This window comes from Mustela erminea, chromosome 10 (assembly GCF_009829155.1).
Source record: "Mustela erminea isolate mMusErm1 chromosome 10, mMusErm1.Pri, whole genome shotgun sequence".
Taxonomy (NCBI): domain Eukaryota; kingdom Metazoa; phylum Chordata; class Mammalia; order Carnivora; family Mustelidae; genus Mustela; species Mustela erminea.
The window spans coordinates 107,660,336-107,681,886 of record NC_045623.1 but is presented as its reverse complement, the minus strand read 5'-3'; the positions used below and the strand labels follow the sequence as shown (position 1 = coordinate 107,681,886).

The following is a 21,551-nucleotide window of genomic DNA, read 5'->3' as shown; positions in this document are numbered from 1 at the left end:
CGGGATCCGGTACCGGCTAAGCCGCGGCCCGCTCGGGATCCGGTACCGGCTAAGCCGCGGCCCGCTCGGGATCCGGTACCGGCTAAGCCGCGGCCCGCTCGGGATCCGGTACCGGCTAAGCCGCGGCCCGCTCGGGATCCGGTACCGGCTAAGCCGGGACCCGCTCGGGATCCGGTACCGGCTAAGCCGCGGTCCGCTCGGGATCCGGTACCGGCTAAGCCGCGGTCCGCTCGGGATCCGGTACCGGCTAAGCCGCGGTCCGCTCGGGGTCCGGTACCGGCTAAGCCGCGGCCCGCTCGGGATCCGGTACCGGCTAAGCTGGGGCCCGCTCGGGATCTGGCCTCCTTCCGGGGACTCAGGAGGCCGTCCTGGGTCACGGCGGAGTCACAAGGAAGGTAAAGCCAATGTCCGCGGACGGACTAAGTTCTGCAGGTCACACGTCACCGCGCTGTCCCCAGTACCCACGAGGCGGGCACTGGCACCGGCCCTGACAGTTTACGGAATCAAGTATGGGAAGAAGCTGGAGCGCCCTCCGCGTTTACTGCGTTTCTCTTCCGGGTCCGTGAAGCCAGAAGTGGTGCATCGTTCAGCCCCGCGGTTTTCAAGCGCCTGTTATGCCCCTGGCGGGTTTGCGGCGCCCTGAGGCTGCGGAATCCGGTCTGGAGAGCCTGACTGACATACAGTGTATTGTTCATTCCAGAGCTAGAGTTCAGGGGTCCACCAGGTGCAGGGGACACCCTGTCTCCTTACATCACGTGTCACCCAACTACCCCATACCCCCGCCCCAGGGTTGAATTGTGTCTCCCCAAAATTCACGTGTTGAAGTCCTAACCCCAATATCCATGAACATGACCTTATTAGGAAGCAGGGTCATTGCAGATGGAATTGGTTGAGTTAGGATGAGGTTTACGGGAGTAGGGGGACCCCTCATCCAGGACGACTGGCGTCCTCATGCAAAGGGGAAGTTTGGACACAGAGGCACATGCAGAGAGGACCCGTGCCAAGAAGAAGCCAGGGTGGGGAAGAGGCCTCCCCTCCCCCCTCCACTCTTGCCAAGCCGGGTTCCAGCAAGAATCCTAGACCCGTGTCCAGAGAGTCCCTGGAGCCCTGACAGTGACCAAGTGCCTCTTGCGCGCGCCCCAGTGCCAGGCCCTCCGTCTGAGCGCTCAGCCTGTCCTGAGTGAGACTCCCCCCGCCCCTGCGGTCCCCTCTTAGCAATCTCCACCGGCGACCTCTCCTGCTGCTCCTGGGCTGAAGCCCCCGCCCCCCACCGTATTCAGCGTTGAGTTTCCGTCTCTGCCCCTGCTGCAGTCCTGGAACAGTCTTCCCTACGCGTCTAAGCCAGGTCAGAGCAGTTGCTCCGGAATCCCGCCAGCAGCGGCCCTGCGAGGACAGGCCCTGTGGTCCAGAGAAGCCTGGGTCACAGCGCCACGCGGGCCATCTGGGCGCCTCCGTGGTGCCCTTGGGGCCTCGGGCAGTGCCTGGCGCCTGGCAGACGCTCCGTAAGGGAGAACTCAGCGAGGAACCAGGGGCGTCGAAACGACAGGAAGGCAGGCAAAGGCAGCGGGAATTTGCTTTATGGCTTCCACGGGATCCAGATTGCCGGCGACGCGCACCGGTGAAGCAGGAGCCGGCACGGTGCGTTCTCACCCGTCGCCCCCGTGGTTCGCAGCCTCAGCCGCCGGGTGCTCCCGGTCACCCAGACAGGGACGAGGTGACGCGGAAGGAGGGTGAGGACCGCAGTGGTGAGCGCAGCCGGCGTCGGGCCTCTACTGACCAGGTGCCCCTACACCTCTCTCTCTCTCTCTCTCTCTGTTTCCCAAGTAAATCCGCACAGCGACTCTAGGAGATGGGTACCACTCGCACCCCCACTGCAGAGATGAGTAAGCTGGCACAGAGGAGTGGGGGGCTAGACAGGGACGTGCAGGTCCTAATATGTCGGCGCTGGGGTCTGACCTCCGGCCGCCGGGCTCCAGCCGCCTTGCGACCTCCCTGCCCCGGATCCCATCATCACCAAATGTGCTTTCACAGCTGAGACGGGCTGGGCTTCCTGTGGGACTGTGTGCACAGGGGAGATGTTCGCACACACGTGCGTGTGCACCGTACAGGTAAGGAGGACTGTGGGCAGATGCCCGGAGCCACGTCCACACGGAGTACCAGGCGCATGTCACCGCAGGCTAGCAAATTCACCGACGTTTGGCGGGACACAGTGGGTTGCACAGGTGCTGTTGTCAAGGACTCCGCAGTGTGGGGGTGCAGAAGGTCAGACTGAGGGGGTGAGGACAGTGGTGCCCGTGCCAGGGGTCTTCCCCAGGAGCCCAGGGGACCACCTCTAACCTCACTCAATCCCGGGTGCCTAGCACGCTCCTTGTTCCGGCGGTGACACCCGAGCCCAGCGTTGGGACAAGGGGACGTGCAGGGGAGGGAGTGGGCCGGCTGCTGGGCACAGGCGGGGACAGAGGTAGAGGGAGTGAACGTAAATTAAGAGTGTGTCACACCGGACGCCTGGGTGGCTGAGTTGGTTAAGCAGCTGCCTTCGGCTCAGGTCATGATCCCAGCGTCCTGGGATCGAGTCCCACATCAGGCTCCTTGCTCGGCAGGGAGCCTGCTTCTCCCTCTGCCTCTGCCTGCCACTCTGTCTGCCTGTGCTCGCTCGCGCTCCCTCTCTCTCTCTGATAAATAAATAAAATCTTTAAAAAAAAAAAAAAGTGTGTCACACAAAACTCGCGGGGAGATCACTGCAAGGGAAAGGTGACAGAGTCGAGCGGTGACCGTTGCATCAGGGATACGGGTGGAGAAACGAGGTGGAGTACTTAGAAGACACAAGTCCCGAGACGTGGACAGCTGACCCCGAGGGGAGCCAGTGGTGCAGGTGTGGGCTGCGCACTGCCCCAGAGGGAAGCAGCCCCTCGCACGGCTGAAAGGCTGAGAGATACGCCTTTCTTCCCAGTGAGGACAGGTCCCAGCAAGTTAAGTCGGATGACCCGTGTGGTTGCTATGGAGACATCTGTGATGCCACACGCGCTCCCAGGATCCCACAGGACGTAGAGCTTCCGAAGTTGGTCGTGTCCAGGGCTGTGCCGGGCAGCAGGTCCACGCTCAAGCCCCTGCTCCCCTCGACACCTTGCTCTAGGCAGAGAGGCGCACAGGGGCTATCCGTGCAAGACACCCCCGTTCCTCCCGCCCTGCCCCAAGGATGTTGCCGGTCGGCAGAGCCAGCCCTCCCGAGAAGCAGAGCACGGTGCCCAACCTGATGGAGAAGGGCCTGATGCTGCTCCAGTGCATGGCCAGCCGGGACAACCTGGTCCCGGAGTGGAAGCTCCGCCGGAGACAGCAGTCCCTCAGCAAGTCGGCTCAGGCCATCAGCCGCTTCTACAGGAAGAAGGTGCGGGGTCTGGGAAGGGCGACAGCCGGGCCACGGCACAGCTAATGCGGGGCTGGCCTGCTTCTCGCCCTTGACGGAAGACCTCAGGGCCTGGGCGCCTCACACAGTTTTCCGAGTAGGCTTTGATGATGGACAAAGATGGGCTGATTCCGGCCGTGCAAAGAACTGGCAGCCCGGAAGCCTGGGAGAGAAGGTGGCCTTCCGCCCTAAGCCTTCGGGGGTGGGGCGGCTCGAAAAAGAGCCAAGAAGGGGGAGGAGAGGAGGAGGACGGGACAGAACAGCTGGCCGGCTCCCGAGTCCACCGTGGGCTCAGGCAGACAAGAGTCGGGCCCCAGATGGATGCCGGCAGTTTCTCCAGTGGGAGCGTGTGCCTGTCCTGAAGTCTGCGGTTCCTGGGGACGGGGGCCGAGGGCTGTGGTCGGTGCACATGGCTTCCAGGGTCTTGCTGTCCCCACTCCAGCAGGGCGAGTACAAGCAAGCCCCCAGCCCCGAGGACACCAGCTTCACGGCCAAACTGAATGAGCTGAGAAAGGCGTTCCTCGAGCGCCCTGGCTGCCCTCAGTTCAGCACCAAGGCCACGTCCATGTCTCATTACGGTGAGAGCCGCCCACGAGGGGGCCCCGTGTGGAAACGACCTCCCTCCCAGGAGGAGCGGGCTGACCTTCCCGACCCCGGTCAGCCGGAGCTGACTGGGAGTGGTGGGAACTCCCTGTGCGCGCAGAAGCAGCAGCCGCAGCACGCCCACGGCCGGCGGCAGGGGTGGGGGAAGGAAAGGCTTCTTGCTTTCCTCTTGTCTCTTTCACCAGACTCAGTAGGATTGGGAGCAGGGGAGAGGGAGGAGCTTCAAAATTCCAGAAGCTGCAGGAAAGAGGTCCTGAGGCCAAAGATAGGAACAAACCCTGGTAAGGGGCCCAGCCACCGTCTGGGGTGACCTCACGTCGTTCCGACCTGGGAGAGCAGGAGGCTTTGAGAGCAGCCAGGCACTCAGAGGTCACAGGGGACAGTGGCCAGGCCGGGCAGTGTCCCACGCCTCCCAGTTCCTGGGCCTGCACTGGTCCACGTCCCCACACATGGCCTTGTCCTCAGGGACAGGGACATGGAGGCTCAGCGCCTGTGGCTAGCGATGGGGGCCTTGCTCATGTCAGAAGCAGGAGCCCTGACCTGTGCAGGCCCTGAGCCCCCCTTTCTCAGGGCTGGAACTTCAGAGAGCAGCCAGTATTCCCGGTCCATGAATTCTGGCAGCGTTGGGATGGGCCGAGGGGCCACATTGTGTCTTACACGCAGTCCACGGGGCCCCCGCCACTGGCGTGATTCCTGATGGCTGGGGAGAGATGGGGTCTGCCCCTCTGGGTCGAAGGGCCTTCTGGAGACTTTGGGGCCGAGCCATGTTTCAGAAGGGCACTCGGGCTCTTCCAGGACCTTCCAGGAGGACCACGAGTTTGCAGAGATTAAGTCGCACCTGGGCTGTTCCCGGTGGGCACAGAAATGGCAGGCAGGAGGACAGAGCCGTGGTTCCACTTAGTCGCAGGGTTCAATCCCGTACATCCACGGAGAAAAGTCACCTTTAATCCCACTTGAAGTTTAAAAAGAAAGGAAACCGTCTTCCCTGCCCGGGAGTTCTTGGGAAGATGTGGCCTTCCCTGTCCTCAGCAGGTGTTTCTAACCCTCTGCAGGCTCAGCCACCTCGGCCCAGGTGGCTGAGGAGTTGTGCACGGGCTCTGATTCCTGGAAGGTGACCCAGGACCCGTCCTGCAGCCAGTGGGCCTCGGACACGAAGGTGGACGGTGAGAGCCGGGATGAGCATGGCCCCGGGGTCCTCTCCTTGGCACACAAGCTCTGAGGCCTCGGCCTGCACCTGCCAGGGCCGCTGCTCCCCCCGGGGCTCCCTGATCATGCCCGCATGGGACTCCCTTCCCAGGACCCCCTGCCCGACCCTACGGCCCTTACAGAGGATGCGTCCCTCCGCGAGTAGAACGTGCTGTTCCCACACACAAATGGGCTTGCTTCGGTCTATCCAAAGATGATCTCCGCACACAGAGGTCTGAATGCGAGGAAACACAAATGTCCAGGCCATGAGCGTGACCCCCGGTGTCCTGGCTCCTACCCTCTGGGGGTCTCCAAGGGCTGTTTTGACCATCTCCCTCCCTTTCTCCAACACACACAGGGACAGATGGGGAGGGACGGACGTAGACGGCCAGCAGGAGGAGGTGTGGAGGAGCCCAGCTGGGCAGTGAAGGGTTTCCTTTCGGGGTCTTGCGAGGAGGACACCCCCGTGGAAGGCTCCAGGGCAGCTCAGCCCGCAAAGAGTCTGACACCCATGGCTTCTCCACAGGGTACCTCCTTCCCTTTAGTAAGAGTGCCTGTGAGTTCAACTACTTGCGGAAGAGGAGCGAATCCCAGACCATGAGCCCGGTGCCCAGCAGCCCTGTCCTGGCGCGGAGTTACCCAAAGAGGCGGCTACCCTGGTACATCTCGGTCATCCACGAGAAGGTACGGCCGCGGGCACAGAGCCCTGAGCGGCAGCGCGACCCTGGTGCCCCAGCGGCGTGTCCGGCTTGAGAGGAGGCCCGGCCAGCCCTCTTGTTCAGGTGTCTGCTTAGCTGTCCAAGCAGGTCCCCAGACGCGGCCGAAAAGGACCCCCAGGACCCTCCTTAGGTTCCCACGACTCGGCTCTTTTCCAGACCTTCGGGCCTTCTGGCAGGCCGAGCCGGTGGGGTCTTGTCCCCGCCGGCGAGCAGGGGCCGCACGTCTCATGACGTCACCATCCATACCTCTGACCCACCATTTCCACTGAAGAGGATATATTCTTGGAAAGAGTAGTGATGGGCTCCATGAGCAGAGGCCCGCCTGCGAGGTCACCGGCCGTGATATCACACTCGGCGTCACTGTTGGCGACAGCCCGGCCCGCCGGTCCCCCTTCGGTGTCAGAGTCGCTGTGGCCTTAAAGCGAGCAGTCAAGACGTGGGCGTGGGAAGGCGCCGTCTCCTTCCTGCTGTTCTCTGGAAGAGTCTGTGTGAGGGGAGGCATGCGGCCCTGAGGCCCCCACGGGCCGGGGCTGCCGACTCAGATTCGCTTCCTTGGAAGAGACTCAGGCTTCCCCCTCCCTCTTGCTTCAGTGTAGATAAGCCATGTTTTTCAAGTAATGCGTCTGCTTCATGTAAACTTTCAGATGGATTCGCCGGAGCCTGTGCCCGACGGTCTCTTCAGACCCGCTCCTGGCTGCGGGGGTCAGGGGAGAGAATGACGGGCGCAAGCGAGCGCCGCGCCATTTGGGGCCAACGGTGGGTGCGCGACGCCCAGGCGTGGCTCCGCCGGCCTAATGCCACCTTTACTCCTGACGCTCTGCATCTTCTGACAGACGTCGCCGTTTCAGAAGTGCCGTATCCTGAGACTGCTTTCGGGAACGCCCGAGGCTAGAGTGAGGCGGAGACACGCAGGTCTCTGTCGACCGAAGTTCTTGGCAAACCGCGGGAAGGAGAACGCCCCCTCGTGGGAGGGCCGCGGAGGGGCTTCAGGCTTGGCTGCCTCCAGGAGCTTGGAAGCTGTCCTTAGGGTTCTCTTTCTCTGTCTCCACCTGGTCTGAGCCGGCAGAGGGAGCGCGTCTCCCCTGGTTGCAAGACAACCACCCGCAGCTGGGCCGATGTCCGCTCAGCGGTCTGCCGCGAGGCAGGTGCATGGGTCTGGATCACCATGGCCCCGGGGGAAGGAGTGTGCTTTCTGCCAAGCTATTTTAGCTTAGTCGTGTACATGATCCCGTGCACCCGTGAGGTCCCCGCGGTCCGGCCACACCTGCCCCTTCCCCCTCCCGCCTCCGCCTGGGCCTCTGCGCCCCTGACCTTGCTGCCCCCTCCCTTCTGCCGCAGCTCGTTCCCGGATCCCTCCGGTGGATGCCCAGGCCTGGTCTCCTTGCCTGCCCTGGCCCACGCGTGGGCGGCTGTGAGTCTGTCCTCACCACAGCTCAGCCTCAATACGCGGCGTTGATATCTTGAAGCTGTGGACTTGACTCTTGATCGTGTTCGTTATCGTTCTGTTTGAGCCGTTTTCTCTCTTCCTCTGCGCCTTCTGGTTCTCTGATGCACGGGCCTCCCAGGAGCCTCGCACTTCAATCCCAGATATCTGGAGGAGTTCCGAGTTCCTTTCCTTTCCCTCCTGGGATGGTGTGGTGTCCACCTCCGGCCCCAGGGTCTTCCTTTTCTGTGCTCTCTGTTCAAAGTGCTGATGGCGAGTCCTTGTCTCCCAACACGTCAGACCCCAGTCTCCACCGCTGAGAGTATGAGATTAGAAGGGGGAGGGGCAGAGGGTCTGGCTCCCTGACCCGCCGCAGGAGGTGGCTCTCAGAGGGTGCTGCTGGCTCGGTGCGGGGCCGTGCGGAAGAACGGTGTCCCCCGCTGCGACTGGGGGCTGGCCGGGGCCCAGGCCTGAACGGGAGGTGGCTCGAGCCTCTCCCGGCGAGGATTTGGGCCCTGCCTGTGGGCAGGAGTGGCTGGGATGTCAGGGTCTGCTCTTTGTGGGCTCGGAGATGTGGCTGTGCCGGTGCCGAGAGAGGGCCGGGGGTCTGGGGAGCCCGTGCGGCATCCAGGGGCTGCCCGTGCTTTTGTGCCCAGGATCACTGCCTGCTGTCGCTGGGGGAGGAGGTGAAGCGCCTGTCCGAGCTGGAGCTGCGGCTGCGGAAGAAAGAGGAGGAGGTCCTGGCCCTCCAGGAGGAGAGGGAGGCCTTGAAGAGGCAGCTGAAGTGCCTCCTGAAAAGCGAGGGCCAGGAGACATTTGTGTGCCGGCGCGTGAGGGTGAGTAGCAGCCGAGCCGCAGGCTCTGCTCCCAGTCGCCCGAAGGTCCTGGTGGCCACAGGCCCCTGGCTAAGGCCCCAGCATCCCGGGAGGCTGCCACGTTCTCGTGGGAGCTCAGACCCCTGTGCTAGGCTGCCAGCTTGCTCTCACGCCTGGGACAGGTCATGCCGCTCTCTGGGCTCGCTTTCCGCACCTGTAAGATGAGGGCCGGCCCGTCTGAGATCCTGGAGGTCGAAAGGCCCCCAGCAGCTGAAGTCTCCAGCCCTGGCTTAGCCATGGTCCCTGTGGGCATGGTGGCCCGGATTCACCCATCTGTTCTGGCTGCCGGGTGCTCAGGGTCCTTGCCTATAAAGCAGGGAGAGGGGAGCTGCCCCTCCCCAGGTCTGGGCAGAGGACTGAATGAGGCAGGTCCTGGGGTGGGGGTGGGGGGCAATCGGTCACCTGGTCTTTCTAAAACCTGATTTCCTTCATACCTGGGGATACACCCTGGCATTAGGCCAGGGGCACACATGAGGTGGGGTGGGGCCTCAGATCACCACATAATCCCCAAGATGCCACCCGAGAAAGCTGCCGCACACACGGATGGCATCATACGGGGCGGGGGGCAGAGGTAGCAGGCGTTTGAAGAGGCCTGGGAGCATCACTTGCCTTCACTGTTTCCGGGCCTCTGGGGGCTGTCAGAGAGGCGTGAGCCCACACTGGGCCTGCAGGGACAGGCAGCGGGGCCATAGCAGGCTGGCAGGGACAGGCAGCGGGGCCATAGCAGGCTGGCCCTCCATTCTTGGAACAAAGCAGGGCTGCCCGCTGCTGCAAGGCTGTTCTCTCGGGCTGACCCAGCAGAGCCAGAAACCACACTGTTCCCAGGGCTGCCCCTTGGCTGGTCACCACCCCCCCGGCAGGGCCCATCTGTAGGTCAACACCCACTTTCTCAACAAGACAGTGCCCTTGGGAGGAAGACACCGGGTCCCCCTTTCCCTGGCAATGTGGAGAGGCTACTGTCTCCTTGCAGAAGGACAGGTCTCAGCAGGTCACCTGGGGGAGCTGAGGGCGCACTTCGGAACCCTGGGGCTCATGCGGACTCTTCCAGGACCCTGTGCCAAAGCCCGCTGGGAGGCTGAGCATCCTGAAGACCTTCTTCAGAGATGAGGAGTTGCTGCAGCGCTGGAGGCAGGTGCGGGCCGGCTGGACCCTGGGCGGGCAGGCGGGGCCCCGGGCTAGCTGTCCGGGGCTGCTGCGCGATGCTGGTGTGCTCCCTGCAGCTCCGAACATCGGCCTCAACCACGCCTGGGGGAACCAGATGCAGGGTGGCGGGGCAGCTCCCAGAAAAGGGACTCCAGCCCTCCTGCCCCAGGGAGGCCGGGCAGTGGTGGTCTCCAGAGACTGTCGAGGCAGTGGGCAGTGTGCTCCCTCGCCCCTGCACTCCTGCCCAGGACCCCCTCCCTCTCCCAGTGTCAGGCGGAGTCTGCCCTGATCTGCCGAGGCAAGGACCTGGACAACATTGGCGGCCAAGAGGAAGAGGCTGCAGGCGCGGAGGCAGAGGCAGCGGAGGACGAGGAAGGGAAGGGCCCAGCAGGCAGGAAGGGGGCTGCACCCAAGGAGGGGGGTGAGGAGCAGGAGCAGCTGGAGGAGGAGGAGGAGGTGGTGGAGGAGGAGGAGGAGGAGGAGGAGGAGGAGGAGGAGGAGCTGGAGCTGGAGCTGGAGGAGAAGGAGGAGGAGGAGGACCAGTGCAGGCGGAGCTCCCGCTCCCTGGAGGAGGCTTTTGAGCAGGAGCTGATAGCCCAGCTGGAGGGGTACGAGCAGGTGATCCAGGAGTTCCAGGCAGACCTGGAGATCACCAGGACCAGATACTCGCTCGCAACAGGTGGGGCGCTGGGGGCCCGGGGGCCCCCGGAGGGAGGGAGGCCCAGGGGACTGAGGGGCACAGGCAGGAGGCAGCCGTCCTCCGCCTGGGGCCGCGGAGCCCGTCTGTCTCGGCGTCCCAGCCCCCGGCCCTCTCTCTCCTCCTCCCCACGCCTCACGCAGGGGCCATCGCATCTTTACAACGCCAAGTGGATTTCCAGGAAGCCCGGCTGCAGACGCTGAGCACGGAGAATGAGAGCCTGCGGAAGGAGCTCCGGGAGCGGAAGGAACAGCTACAGGCCATGTCCAACAAGGTGGCCGTGCCCCCGTCACGCAGCGGGCACCAGCAGCCCCACCCACCCCCGCCATCCTGAGCCGGGACGGCCCGTCCTGGGTTACACATGCCCCCTGGCCCTGCACTGTCCACTGGCCCGCACTGTCCTCCCTGGCCTGCTTGGCTCTTGGCCATCTCACCAGCATCCCCGCATGCTCGGGTCCCGGGGTTAAGCACATGCCGGTCCTCCGAGCCCCACCTTTGCTAAGCATTTTGTTTTATCGAAGTTATTCATGAGCACAGCCTAAAAAGTGAAATAATCTCACGGGTTTGTCATCCAACAGGGGCGTGTCCCATCCTGGCCCCTCTCGTGTGCCCAGCCCCCTGGGCCGACTGCTCTCAATTCTTCCTTAGGAATCACTTTGCAGGTCTCCAGATGGCGTGCTTCTAATGTCCATCCTGGAATATTCTCCAGCCTCGCACGGTCTAGTGCTTCCCTCCCCCTCCTGGGGCCCCCAGCACAAGGAGGTCAGCCTCCCGCCAGTGCCGTCCCACCACGATGGGGTGCCCAGGGTAGGGCTGTCAGCCGCTGATGCCCATCTGGGACTCAGATACGGGTTTTGCCGAGCAGGATTAAGGTTTCTTTTCTTTTCTGATCTACTCCTGTGTTTTCACTGGAGCGCATCCTGCACAAGTCTTCTGACGAAAGAATGATTGTGTGTAAACTTGGGGGGCACATATTCTGCTAATGTCCTTATTGTACACATCAATAGAATTTGGTGGGATACCAAACCGCAGCTGGGAGAGCATTTTGCATCCGCAGTGAAGGCACTGCCCGTGCGCCCTCGCAGCAGGGGCTGCTGGGGGAAGCCCTGCACGTTCCCAACTCTGGCTTGCCTGGGATTGCGGTCTGGGTCCGCTGCTGCCTCTACAGAAAACCGCGGGGCTCTGTCTTTGTCCCAGGTGTCCTGAAACTCCTCTCTGGAAGTTTACATTGTTTATTTTGTTTTTTCTTCCCTCTGTCTTGTTTCTTGAACCCTCCTCCTGGAGTCCCCGGGCCCCTGTACCTCCTCCTCTTGCTGTCTGCTCCCTCCTGCTCCCCATCTCCGGGTCATCTGCTCTACTGCCCATGTTCCCGGCACTTTACCCAGTCAACTCCTGGGCTCTGCTTTCTCCCACGGATGGCTTCTGAGCTCTCCCTGTTCTCTGAATGTCCTTCTTTCATTTCACGATTCAGTGTCTTGTCTATCCCTTACGGAACACTCACCATAGCTGGGCTCAACCTCCCCAACCTTTGTAATCCCCTGCAATTGCCCTGCGTCGCTGTCTTGGTGTCTGTCATTCCTGAGAGAGCCTCACTCGTGCCAGAGCTGAGTGGGGTCTCTGAGCACATGGTAGTAAGTTTGTGCTTCACACACATGGGCACGTGTGGGCCGACCGTTTGAAGGTCATCTTGTTAGTTCTTCTGGGAACCTGGAAATTTCTTGCCTAGAATGAGAAGGCCTAGCTACTGGTGTTCTGGGAGCCAAAATGGGAAGACAGCATGGGCGTCCACATTTGGCACCTGCATCCCCCCTCTGGAGCCTGGGGGGTCCACCCTCCCCTGAGCCTGGCACCTCCGCAGCCAGAGACCCTCTGCTGTGCCCCCAACATCCAGCCTCCTGATACGTGACCATGGTGCAGGCTCCCGGCCGTCTGAGGGCAGGGACCGGTCGGCAGCTCTCAGTTTCTGGAAAAGTCTCACCAATCCTCCCCACATTAGACTCCAGTTCCAGAAGCACTGGGATTTCTGAGATTTAGGGACCAGAAGAGTGAGCTGGGCTTGTTTTCGACTCCCGCCCCTGCTGGCTGAGGATCTGGCCTTCCAGGCCCTGCTCTCCAGCTCTCCACGTGTTTGCTGTCTTCCCCTCTCCCCGGCCGGCAGAAATCCCGCCGCTTTCACCGAGCTGAGGCTCAGGGAGAAAAGCTGGACGCGAGCGCTCTGTGTCCTCTTGCGCCCAAGTCCCCTGAGCCAACCCCCGTCTGCCTTCCAGTTCTCCAACCTCAGGGAAGACAAGAAGCTCAAAGAGATGACGGGCATCATCGAGAAGCACAACCTTCTTCTCCGCCAGGTGACCGCCAGGTGACCGCCAGGTGGCCGCCAGGTGTGGTTGAACAGCCCGGTCGCTGTTCTGGCCGTCAGTCCTGACGGCGGGCCGGCAAGACGAGCCGGAAAGCCCTTGGCAGTGAGTCGGGCCCGGCTGCGGCAGCCCCCCCGGGCCGGGAAGCGCGCGCTCCCGCAGCCCCTCCGCCGTCGCTGGCTCCAGACCGACCGGGGGTCCGTGACCGTCGGCTGCCTTTTCTCGGAAGGGGCGGGCGGGGACGCAGGCGACCCGTTTGGGCCGAGGGGCCAACTCCCTGGCCCTCCCCGGCTCCCTGCAGCAAGTGTCGGAGCTGCAGAGCCAACTGGACAAGCAGGAGCGCGCCATCGCGGAGTACGACGCCAAGGTCAGCCAGCTGCAGGCGCAGGTGAGCCAGAACCAGAACCACCTGCAGAGACGGAAGTGGCTGCAGGAGGAGATGCTGAGCAAGAACGAACTGATCCAGCAGGCCGAGCAGCAGGCGCGCGTGGCCCTGGAGAGCGCCCAGTCCCGGGTAGGCCCCGCCCCGCCGCCCCGCCCCTCCGCCCGCCACGCCCCTCCGCCACGCCCCGCCCCGCCCCGCGGGAGGCCACCGCGCGCCGGGTGGGCGGGGCCGTGCGCGGGGAGGGCGGGGCCTCGGCGCGCTGCTCCTCCTAGCCCCGCCTCCGCACGGGGGAGGCGCTCCGGGAACTCCCGCAGGGAGCGCGAAGGGGTGCTGGGGCTCGCACAGCTTGCGGGGTGGCGGGAGGGGGCCCCGAGGCCGGGCGGACCGCGTCCGGCTTGCGCCGTGAGGGGCACGAGGGTTGGGGTAGCCGGCCTGGAAGGAGCGCTCCGGGACGGGCGCGCGGGGCAACGCCGTCTGTTTGTCGTCCTCGGGGAGCGCGCGTGGGTCCGGGCGGCTCCGGGCAGCTTCCCGACCCGTCGGACGGTGCTGGGAAGCCGGTGTTCGTAGCGTCCTCGCTGCTCACACAAGAGCCTGCAGCTGGAGGGGCGAGGAACCCTCCAGCCCCCTGGAGCTGCGCGGGGGTGCCGCTGGCGTGCGGAGAGCCCCACCCCGTGTCGCAGCCCCCATGCTGCAGGCCAGCAGAAGCACAGACAGAGGCGCAGGGCCGTCGGGCCGGAAGGAAATCAGCCAAGAGCCGACCCGATCCAGAATCCAAAAACCAGAAAAGAGAAAGTCCTGTGCCCGGAGGTTTTTGCAGGGACACCTCCCCCTCCAGTGCCTGCTGTGGCGGGCGTGATTGCCCCACTCCCGCAGGGGCCAGCCTCCCGGTGGGTAGCTTGGCAGCATCACCCAGGGCCCCCTCGCTCTCCTAAAACTGTTTGGGATCATCCGGTGGTCCCCCTGCCAGAGTGTGGATGAGCCGTGGTGGCCCCCTCTGGTTCTCCCTGGAGTCTGGTAGTGCCTGGAAGGCCGTGTTGAGAAAGTTTATGGGGCAGGTCTGGGGGCTGCAGGGAGTGGTGCCATGCCGTGACCCATGAGTAACGCCTGAGACAGCCCGGGCCGTGGGGCACTGTGGCTGGACACCCAGGTGACCGTCACCCCTGCCCAGCAGGAGTCACCTTCCAGTACAGGGGGCAAGGCCCCCATTCCCTCGGTAACCCCTACACCCCATAGGGAAATGCTCAGAGCTAGCCTCAATCCACACTGGAAAGAAAGGAAGCCCCCTCCCCACCCAAGATCCAGGGGCTCCTAACACGCCCTCTGTCACTTCAACGCTGTCCCGGGGCAAAGTGGACTGGCCTTCAGCCCTATGGAGGCGGGGCAGGCTCCCTGGAGGCTGGCTCCCACGTGGCACTTCTGCATTGTCAGGGCTTCTGTTCACGAGGAACTTGGGGGACCTGTCTGAGTGCTTCTGGGGCACAGATTGGAGGAGGTGGGCTGGGACACGGCACTCGCACGACGATGCTGTCGGCAGCTAGACTAGACAGCTTTACCTCTGTCCTAGTTAACGCCTGGTTACCGCCTGGCTCCTGGCTGGCTAATGCAAACAGGGTTCTTTCACTGACCCCAAGCACGAACTGTCTCACCCTCCCGAGAGCAGGAGGAAGGGCTTGCAGGACAGTGGGAGGGCCACAGGACAGACGACCGACGGAGGGCCGCTGCTAACAGTGAGGGGCTCATCTGCAGGCAGGGTGTTCCTTGGGGGCACCACAGAGTCTCCCCCCGGGGCAGGAAGGGCCGTGCCAGTGCCCTTGGGGACAGGATGGCCTGGGGACGCTTTGGAGACCTTGTACTGTTTTTTTCTTTTTTTTTTGTACAGGTTTACTTCTTCAATTAAAAAAGAAAAAAGGTAGTAGAAAGTCTTAAAGACTGAGTGCCCAGTGCCCTGGGTCTGGGTTTTGATCGGGCACCTTCTAGCTCACAGGCGGACCTGCGGCCCCTCCAAACACTTCCATTTCCTAAAGCTGTGAAGAGTGAGGACAGATCTACCGTCTGGAAAGCTTCCCTCAGGGGTGGGCTTGACTGGCTCCCCCCTTGCCTTTGCTCACAGCTTGAGAGACTGAGAAACAAGATCATCCAGGCCACCTTCAGCACCTCCGGGGCCAAGTCTTTTGCTACTGAGATCTCTGACAATGACATTCTAGAAGCTTTGCAGGTATCCCCAGCACTGGGCTGCCTCCTGGTCCCTGAGGCTGTCTCCAGGGTGCCCCTTGCTGATCTGTGGCTGGGGACTGAGGGGACCCCCATTCTTGTCCTGGCTGTTTCACCATTCATTGCGTAGCCCGGGATCATCCTTGCTCTCTGCTTGGGGAGAGGGGACCAGATCACCCTCTGGTGAGGCTGGACTGCTCTCAGCATTCAGCTCCGGGGTGCTGTGGGGACGGGGCCAAGCTGCTGAGGTCCTAGAGATTCGCCAGCAGCAGGAGCACCCCCCCACACACCAGCTTCTGTCCTCGTTGGAGGGTGCTTCTTAGGACCTCAGCAGGACCCGGCCATGGCCCCCCCTCCCTGGCCTTGGTTCAGGCTGTCATCTCGCTGACCCCAAGCACAGGCCTCACAGTGGGAGGGCGGTAGGAGAAACAGTGCAGGCTTTGGGGCTAGCAGGAGCAAGCCCCCCACCTCCGCGGGCCTTGGCTGACAAGCGGTGGGCTGCCTCTTGGGTTCGCTGAGCCCTAGAGCCACCCTCTGCACATGGGAGAGAGCCTGTCTGCCTTCTGGGCACGGCGTTGGGGGCGGGGATCTGGGAGAAGAGCCCCCGACTGTCACGTGCTCTGCGCAGGGCCCCGTGGATTCTCCTGAGGGGCCGCTTCTGTCCCTGTGCTCCGAGCCTCCCATGGCATGGCCTGTGCCTCACTCAGCAGGTGCCTATGACCTTCCAGCACCCACATTTCCGCGAGCCCTGATTTCCTTCCTCTGTGTCATGGGGTAGGGCCCTGTAGGGTAGCAACAGCCTGGTGGGGGGACCTGCAAGACGACCTGGGGCGAGGCCTCTGCCGCCCGGCTCCTGTTGCTTGGTGTGGAGTGAGGGAAGGAACGAGCGACGGGAGGAGCCCCCAGGAGCCCCCAGTAGCCAGGAAAGAAGCCCTTCCCCTGCTGGACACCAAACAGTGATGCGCCAAAGCGGGAGAGGTGAGGGAGGGGCCGGCCGTCTCCCTGTGTGCGGGACAGACTCGATGGCCTCTGAGCTCTCTTGGTCTGGGCGGCTCCACATTCTTGGAGGACGTAAGTGGAGCTGGCGCTGCTTCAGGGGAGAGGGGACCCCCGCCCACCTGTGGCAGCCATCTCTTCCCAACTCCGAATTCTGTGGCTTCATCTCGGGCGTGGGCTCAGCCCCGGTGCGGGTGTTTCCAGCCCAGAAGTTAGCAAACACTACAGACCAGAGCTCTCCCCGCTGGAGAACAGAGCCACGGTCCGTGCACACCACTGTTGCGGGCCGGCCGCCCTCGTGGGGGAGAGGCAGGGTCCCTGCAGCCTTGGGCTCATCTCTGTTGCAGAGGATCATCTCTGAGAGAGCCGACTACTACAATCAGCTCAAACAGAAAGGCGTCAGAGTGCCTCCCCTGCAGCAGACAGAGGCCCTGTCCTCCCTGAACAAGTCCAAGAAGACCACCTCCAAGTAGATGCAGCCCGGGCCCCCAGACGCCGCCTGCCCGCCCAGCGGACCTGGGGACCCAGCTCAGGGCCACCCCTGTGTGGCCTGGCCTTTTCGCTTTAGAATTAAACTCTGTCCTTGGCCATGGACTCGGCTCTTCCTTCTCTGGGGACTCATGGGGGCCTGGGGGACAAACACATTGCCCCCCTTCCTGGGGAGACCCCCCCACTGAGCCAGGGCCCACCCCCGAGACCCCGCGGGCTTGGGAGGCCTGAGACTCGGTGCCCATCCGCTCTCCCTCCCCCTGCTGCACAAACCCATGAGGTGGGGGCTCCCCTGGCTGGGGCACGGCTTGGACCGGTTTGGAAGACGGTGGCGGCCGTTTTCGACGCCTGTTCCCGTCACTGCTGCGGGAGTGAAAGCTCTAGGAGGCCACGCACCCTGATCTGCGCGTTCGCCGGGTCTGCGTCCCGCACCTCGCAGGTTCGCGGCCCCGCGACGCGCTGAACGCAGGCACCCGAGCGCGGCGGCTTGTCTCTGCCCCCACCTCCACCCGCCTGTGCACGCAGCCGGCCTTTCCCGCTTCGCGCTCGCCCCGGGCCCAGTGCGGGAGCCGAGGAACAGCGGGGACCCCCGCGCAGGCTCCCCGGGGCGCCGGGCTGGGCCGCCTCGTCGGTCGGAGCAGAGCCGGGAGGCTCCAGGGCCCGCTTCTGCACCAGTGCCCGGCACCCGCGCGGCCCCCTCACCCCGGGACCCCCGAGGGCCCTGCTGCCGGCAGCCCCCTCCCCTGCAGACCCCAGCCCACGGGGGCCCCCCCCTCCTCTGCCGACCCCTCGTCCCCGCGGCACCCTCTCCCTCGTGGTCCCCGCTCCCCCGCAGCCCCGCCTCTCCCCTGCAGCCCCTACAGCCTTTCCCCCGGCAGCACGCGCGCCCTCCCGCCGCGCCCTCCGAACACCTCCGGCCTGGGGTGGGCGCCCGGGTGCGGGCTTCGCCGCTGCCCCGCCCCCGGCCGCCCCGCCCCCAGGCCCCGCCCCTCCCTCCGGGACACGTCTGCGCGGCGCGGGGGACCGAGGGCGGTGGAGCGCGCGTCCGGGGCAGCTTCGTGGTGAGGCGGGCGGAGGAGGTGGGCCTGCCGCGTCCTCCCTGCCGTGCGAGGGGCCGCCCGGGGGTCCCGGAGCTGCGGGGTGGGCGGGGGGCGAGGCTCGTAGCGCTGACCCGGCCGGGCGGCCGCGTGCGGGAAATGTCCGCCGGCTCCTGCTGGCAGCGGGGACACCCCGGCGCCCGCTTCCCCTCCCGCTGCTCGCAGGGCCGCTCACCTTCACCTTTTCTTCATTTTGTTTCTTTTTTTTTTTAAATTTTGAGGCCTCGGGGATCCGCTGCACGTCGGACCTTGACCTGCGGCCTGGGAGGAGGCGGGCGAGATCCACCGGCCGGGCTCTGACCGCCTGACCGCCTTCCTGGGCGCCGGAGTCCGGGCCCCCACGCCAGGACTCTCCCTGCGTAAGCTGTGGGCGCCTCAGGTGCTTTGGGGGAGAAGGGGTCTGAGGTATGCGGTGGTAGCCCCAGAGGGTCCCCAGCTTGGGTGTCTCCAGGTACCGGGGGATGGGGGCTAGAGAGCCAGGCCCTCAGGATCCCCGCTCTGAGCACCTCCCCAGCTTCTGGTGGCTCCGTCCAGAGGTGGCTTCAGAGCCACCACCTAGTCTCCGTCAGACGGGAGTGCTTTCCCCTGCCCGCCGCAGGAGCCCAGGCTTGAGCAGGTGGGGTTCACTCTTCTCAAGAAGCCCAAAGTGGGTGAGGGCTGGTGCTGCAGGGGTATCTGGGTTGCAGTGTGGCTGCTGCAGCTCCGGCCATCGTGCGAGGGCAGGAGGAAAGTGGTTGCTATTTTTTTGGTCAGAGTGAGAAACCGTGAGCTCCGCTGCGCTCCAGCCCTTTGCGGGCCTCCTGGTGACGTGGGAAAGCAAGAGCCAAGGTATTAAGCTTGTCTTCGGCCCCGGCTGTCATTTGGGGTGGCACATTGCTGCTGGGACAGAATGGGGACTCTGCCCACGGGCGGCAGGAGGGGACGTCAGGTGGGCAGCCCCAGAGTCGGCCTGGAGCCCGTTTCCCACGCACACCTGGGGAAGCGCAGCCCACACTGTGCAGACACGCGGCCTCCCTTGGGCCTGAGAACAGCCACGATCTGAGTGGCTGCAGCAAAGCAGGTGCCCCGACCTGAGACGACCTGAGAGGCAGGTCTCGTGGTTCGGAGACAGGCTCCCTTCCTTCCTCCCGCTGGCCTGGGATGGGGGAAGGGTGGACGCAGAAGCGCGTTGGGGGTGGGTACGAACTGCCATCCCGTGAGTTTCTGGGTTAGCCTGCTGTGCCTTTAAGCCTCTCTCCGGGGTTCCGTGGAAGGGGGTCCCTAGCAGGGAGACCCCTGCATCTCCAGCTCCTGCACTCCTGGCAGGCCCAGGGACCCACAGGCTCTGGCTTTTCCTGTAGGCAGTGGCGGGGGGTGGGGGCTGCCCCTGGGTCCGGCTGGAGGACACAGGACACAGCTGCCGGTGCTCTGGACGCTCCAGCCTCCCAGGAAGGGTCTGGCCCGTACCAGCCACCGCCCTGTGCCTTGTCTTCCCAGCCTCTGGAGACGCTCCGGGGCCTTATCAGTCAGGAATGGGGAGGGAAGGCAGGCAGTTACGAGGTCAAGGACCCATGGTTTCGGCCAGGGCGGCCTCAGCTCTGCCAGAGCCCCCTCTCCTCCCCCTGGGTGGGGACAGCCTCTAACATTCCTGAGGGAAGGGTGTGCAGCCTCCCGGGGTTGGAATTCTGCCTTGGCCTCCTCCCATGTGACCCTGAGCAAGTGGCCCCACCACTTGGCGTCCTGGTCCCCTGGGAGGCCAGGTGAGAAGGTGGGGAGGGGGGGAGCCAGCCCACAACCCCCCCCCCAGACCCTGGCCTTCACCGCAGCCCCACCCAGAGCCCCAGCCGCTGCGCTCACCGGGATCATGGGTTACGGGGAGTCGGACACCCGCACGCCTGCCTTGGTCTCCCTGCCCTGAGTGCCTCGGCCCGCCTCCTGCCCCTCCTTCCTCCTTCCGCAGCCCTGCAGCATGCAGCCCCAGGAGAGCGGCATCCAGTACAGCAGGTGGGATGACCGCAGCCAGGACGAGGTCCACGTGGCGGCCGGGTCCAGCGCAGAGGCGCCCTGGAGCTGGGAGCGGTGAGGGCCCACAGGCCGGCGGGAGGAGGCTCCTCGTCCCCCCTGGTGGCTTCTGTGCTGCAGGGCGCCCCACCCCAGCCCCGGCAGTCCCGGCCAGCCCGGGCCCTGCACCTCCCTCGCTGGGGTCCCTCCTGTCCCCCAAGTCGGCAGAGTGCACAGGCCACCCTCCTTCGGGGTCCCCCTTCCCCAGGGCCCTCTCCTTTCCAGCCTAGCCCCCCAGTCTACTCGGGGACGGGCTCATGTGTGGGTGCTTCTCTCCCTAGGATCTCCCAGAAGCTGTGCTCGGGCAAGCTGGGCATCGCCATGAAGGTGCTGGGCGGAGTGGCCGTCTTCTGGGTCATCTTCATCCTCGGCTATCTCACCGGTTACTACGTGCACAAGTGCAAATGAGGCTGCCCAGCACGGACGCTCGGGGCTGGCTGCCCGTGCATGGGGACGTGGGCTTGGACGGGCCGACCCCTGTATGCCAGCACCCTTTTGTGTACAAAGAACCCCATATATACAGTCCTCGTGTACAGAAGACTCTTCTCTCTGGACAGACGCCCCCCTGCCCCCCGCCGTGCTGTGGTCACTGGCCAGCACGTGGGCACACAGGTGCACATGCCTGGTGGCACGTGGCTAGCCAGGACACGCATGGCTGGAAGAGGGGCTCGCTGGAGCTGGGACTGCAGGACCCGCCCCCACAGCCCCTGCAGGGAGAGGTCCTCCCCGGGCGGGCCTGGGGCCCACGGCCCAGTCTTCCATGCTGTGAAGGGGGTGTCCCTCTTGAGGGAGTGGATCCAATGGGAAGGCACTTCCCCGCCAAGGCAGCCATTAAAAGTCTGTTGAATGAAGGATGGGTGACAGCGGCTTCCACCGGGACCCAGGCGCCTGCCTGGCGTGAGGCCAGCTAGAAAGCACTCGGACCACAGTGGGAAGCTTGTGGGAGGGGCCTGTCCTCCCTCCCACTCTGCTCTGGGCCTTGGAATGTGTCTCTGCCTGGCTGGACCTTCTTGTGGGACGTGAGCCCCTGGGGGCAGGCCCGAGGACTGGCCACTGGTGGGACCTGTTCCTGCCTCACCTGACTGGCCTCGGACAAGGCCTCTCGGCTCAGGGCTTCCGTCCAGTCCCCCTGCCTTGTTCCCAGTAGGTGCCCTCTGGGCCCTCTGTTCACCCCTACCTACAGACTATAAGTTCACAGCTCAGGCCCCAAAAACCTTTGCCAGAAACACCTTAGCAGAGTGCTTCCCAGACAGCTGAGGGCAGGAGATGCCAGACAGTCACTGTCCTCTTGGGCCCCGAGACTGGAGGTCACAGGGCAGACATGGGTGTTAGATGCCAAACTGGCAGGGGCGGACAGAGACCCCTCAAGACTGGCCTGCCTACTAGGGATGGCTGCACCATGCCGGTGGCCCCTGGCTCTGCCCACAGGAGGGAGGGGTGCCTGGTGGGCCTGGCCTGGGTTGGGGTCTCCAAGCGTGATGGGAGCCGGCTGTGGGGTAGGGAAGCTGGTTAAGGGGCAGAGGGGCTGGTCCAGTTAGCCCTAGTCTCTGGGCCTCGGCACCTGTCTCCAAGACCCGTTTCCCAGCCCTGTTGGGCCACACTCGAGGACGGAGGGGTGCCAGCCGGCTGGCATGTACCCAGCCTTACCCTGGAGCCACCACTGGGGGCGCACTGGGGGGGGGGACTCGGCTGGGTTGCACAGCCTCCATGGGCTCTAGGACATTGGCAGTTTCCCCAGAGGTGCAGGGGCTGGGTCTCCCCAGGACTAGGTGCAGCCTCTGCCAAGAGCCTGGCCAGGGCGCTGGACAGAAGAGGAGGGCCCTGGCGGCTGCCTGCCCAGCACTTCTGAGGTCACTCTACCCCCACACCCCGCCCACTTCCCAAACGCCCAGCAGGCCTCAGGGCCCCCCGGCCTCAGCAGCCCCAGGCAG

At 64.4% G+C, this 21,551-nt stretch overlaps 2 protein-coding genes across 13 annotated transcripts; both read left to right on the top strand.

Moving 5' to 3' along the window:
• Window positions 1-1,705: 1,705 nt before the first annotated feature.
• Window positions 1,706-16,588, top strand: CCDC27 (coiled-coil domain containing 27). Of its 6 annotated transcripts, none has more exons than XM_032302801.1 (14): window positions 2,071-2,108; window positions 2,951-3,385; window positions 3,846-3,981; window positions 5,059-5,169; window positions 5,718-5,875; window positions 7,990-8,169; window positions 9,257-9,340; window positions 9,619-9,772; window positions 10,192-10,322; window positions 12,316-12,393; window positions 12,704-12,790; window positions 13,468-13,674; window positions 14,898-15,002; window positions 16,342-16,588. In XM_032302801.1, the coding sequence occupies exons 2-14, from the start codon at window positions 3,197-3,199 to the stop codon at window positions 16,465-16,467; spliced, it is 1,746 nt and encodes a 581-aa protein (XP_032158692.1). In that variant the 5' UTR covers window positions 2,071-2,108; window positions 2,951-3,196; the 3' UTR covers window positions 16,468-16,588. The 6 variants fall into 6 exon arrangements, with proteins under 6 accessions (XP_032158690.1, XP_032158689.1, XP_032158692.1 ...); XM_032302803.1 differs by lacking the exon at window positions 13,468-13,674 and adding an exon at window positions 12,869-12,916; XM_032302799.1 differs by lacking the exons at window positions 2,071-2,108; window positions 13,468-13,674 and adding an exon at window positions 1,706-1,730 and having other exon boundaries at window positions 9,619-10,030; window positions 12,704-12,916.
• An 852-nt stretch (window positions 16,589-17,440) lies between these two features.
• Window positions 17,441-20,471, top strand: SMIM1 (small integral membrane protein 1 (Vel blood group)). Of its 7 annotated transcripts, none has more exons than XM_032302786.1 (5): window positions 17,441-17,544; window positions 17,802-17,939; window positions 18,336-18,408; window positions 19,520-19,638; window positions 19,902-20,471. In XM_032302786.1, the coding sequence occupies exons 4-5, from the start codon at window positions 19,529-19,531 to the stop codon at window positions 20,026-20,028; spliced, it is 237 nt and encodes a 78-aa protein (XP_032158677.1). In that variant the 5' UTR covers window positions 17,441-17,544; window positions 17,802-17,939; window positions 18,336-18,408; window positions 19,520-19,528; the 3' UTR covers window positions 20,029-20,471. The 7 variants fall into 7 exon arrangements, with proteins under 7 accessions (XP_032158677.1, XP_032158680.1, XP_032158679.1 ...); XM_032302789.1 differs by having other exon boundaries at window positions 19,386-19,638; XM_032302788.1 differs by having other exon boundaries at window positions 17,802-17,959.
• Window positions 20,472-21,551: the final 1,080 nt, after the last annotated feature.

What these genes read in the sequence shown, in the direction of transcription:
- CCDC27 (XM_032302799.1), top strand. Translation starts at nt 3,197, where the DNA reads ATGTTGCCGGTCGGCAGAGCCAGCCCTCCCGAGAAGCAGAGCACGGTG. An exon ending in GCCGCTTCTACAGGAAGAAG is followed by an intron (nt 3,386 to 3,845) that starts GTGCGGGGTCTG and finishes TCCCCACTCCAG; the next exon opens with CAGGGCGAGTACAAGCAAGC. An exon ending in ACAACCTTCTTCTCCGCCAG is followed by an intron (nt 12,394 to 12,703) that starts GTGACCGCCAGG and finishes GGCTCCCTGCAG; the next exon opens with CAAGTGTCGGAGCTGCAGAG.
- SMIM1 (XM_032302786.1), top strand. Translation starts at nt 19,529, where the DNA reads ATGCAGCCCCAGGAGAGCGGCATCCAGTACAGCAGGTGGGATGACCGC. An exon ending in GCGCCCTGGAGCTGGGAGCG is followed by an intron (nt 19,639 to 19,901) that starts GTGAGGGCCCAC and finishes TTCTCTCCCTAG; the next exon opens with GATCTCCCAGAAGCTGTGCT.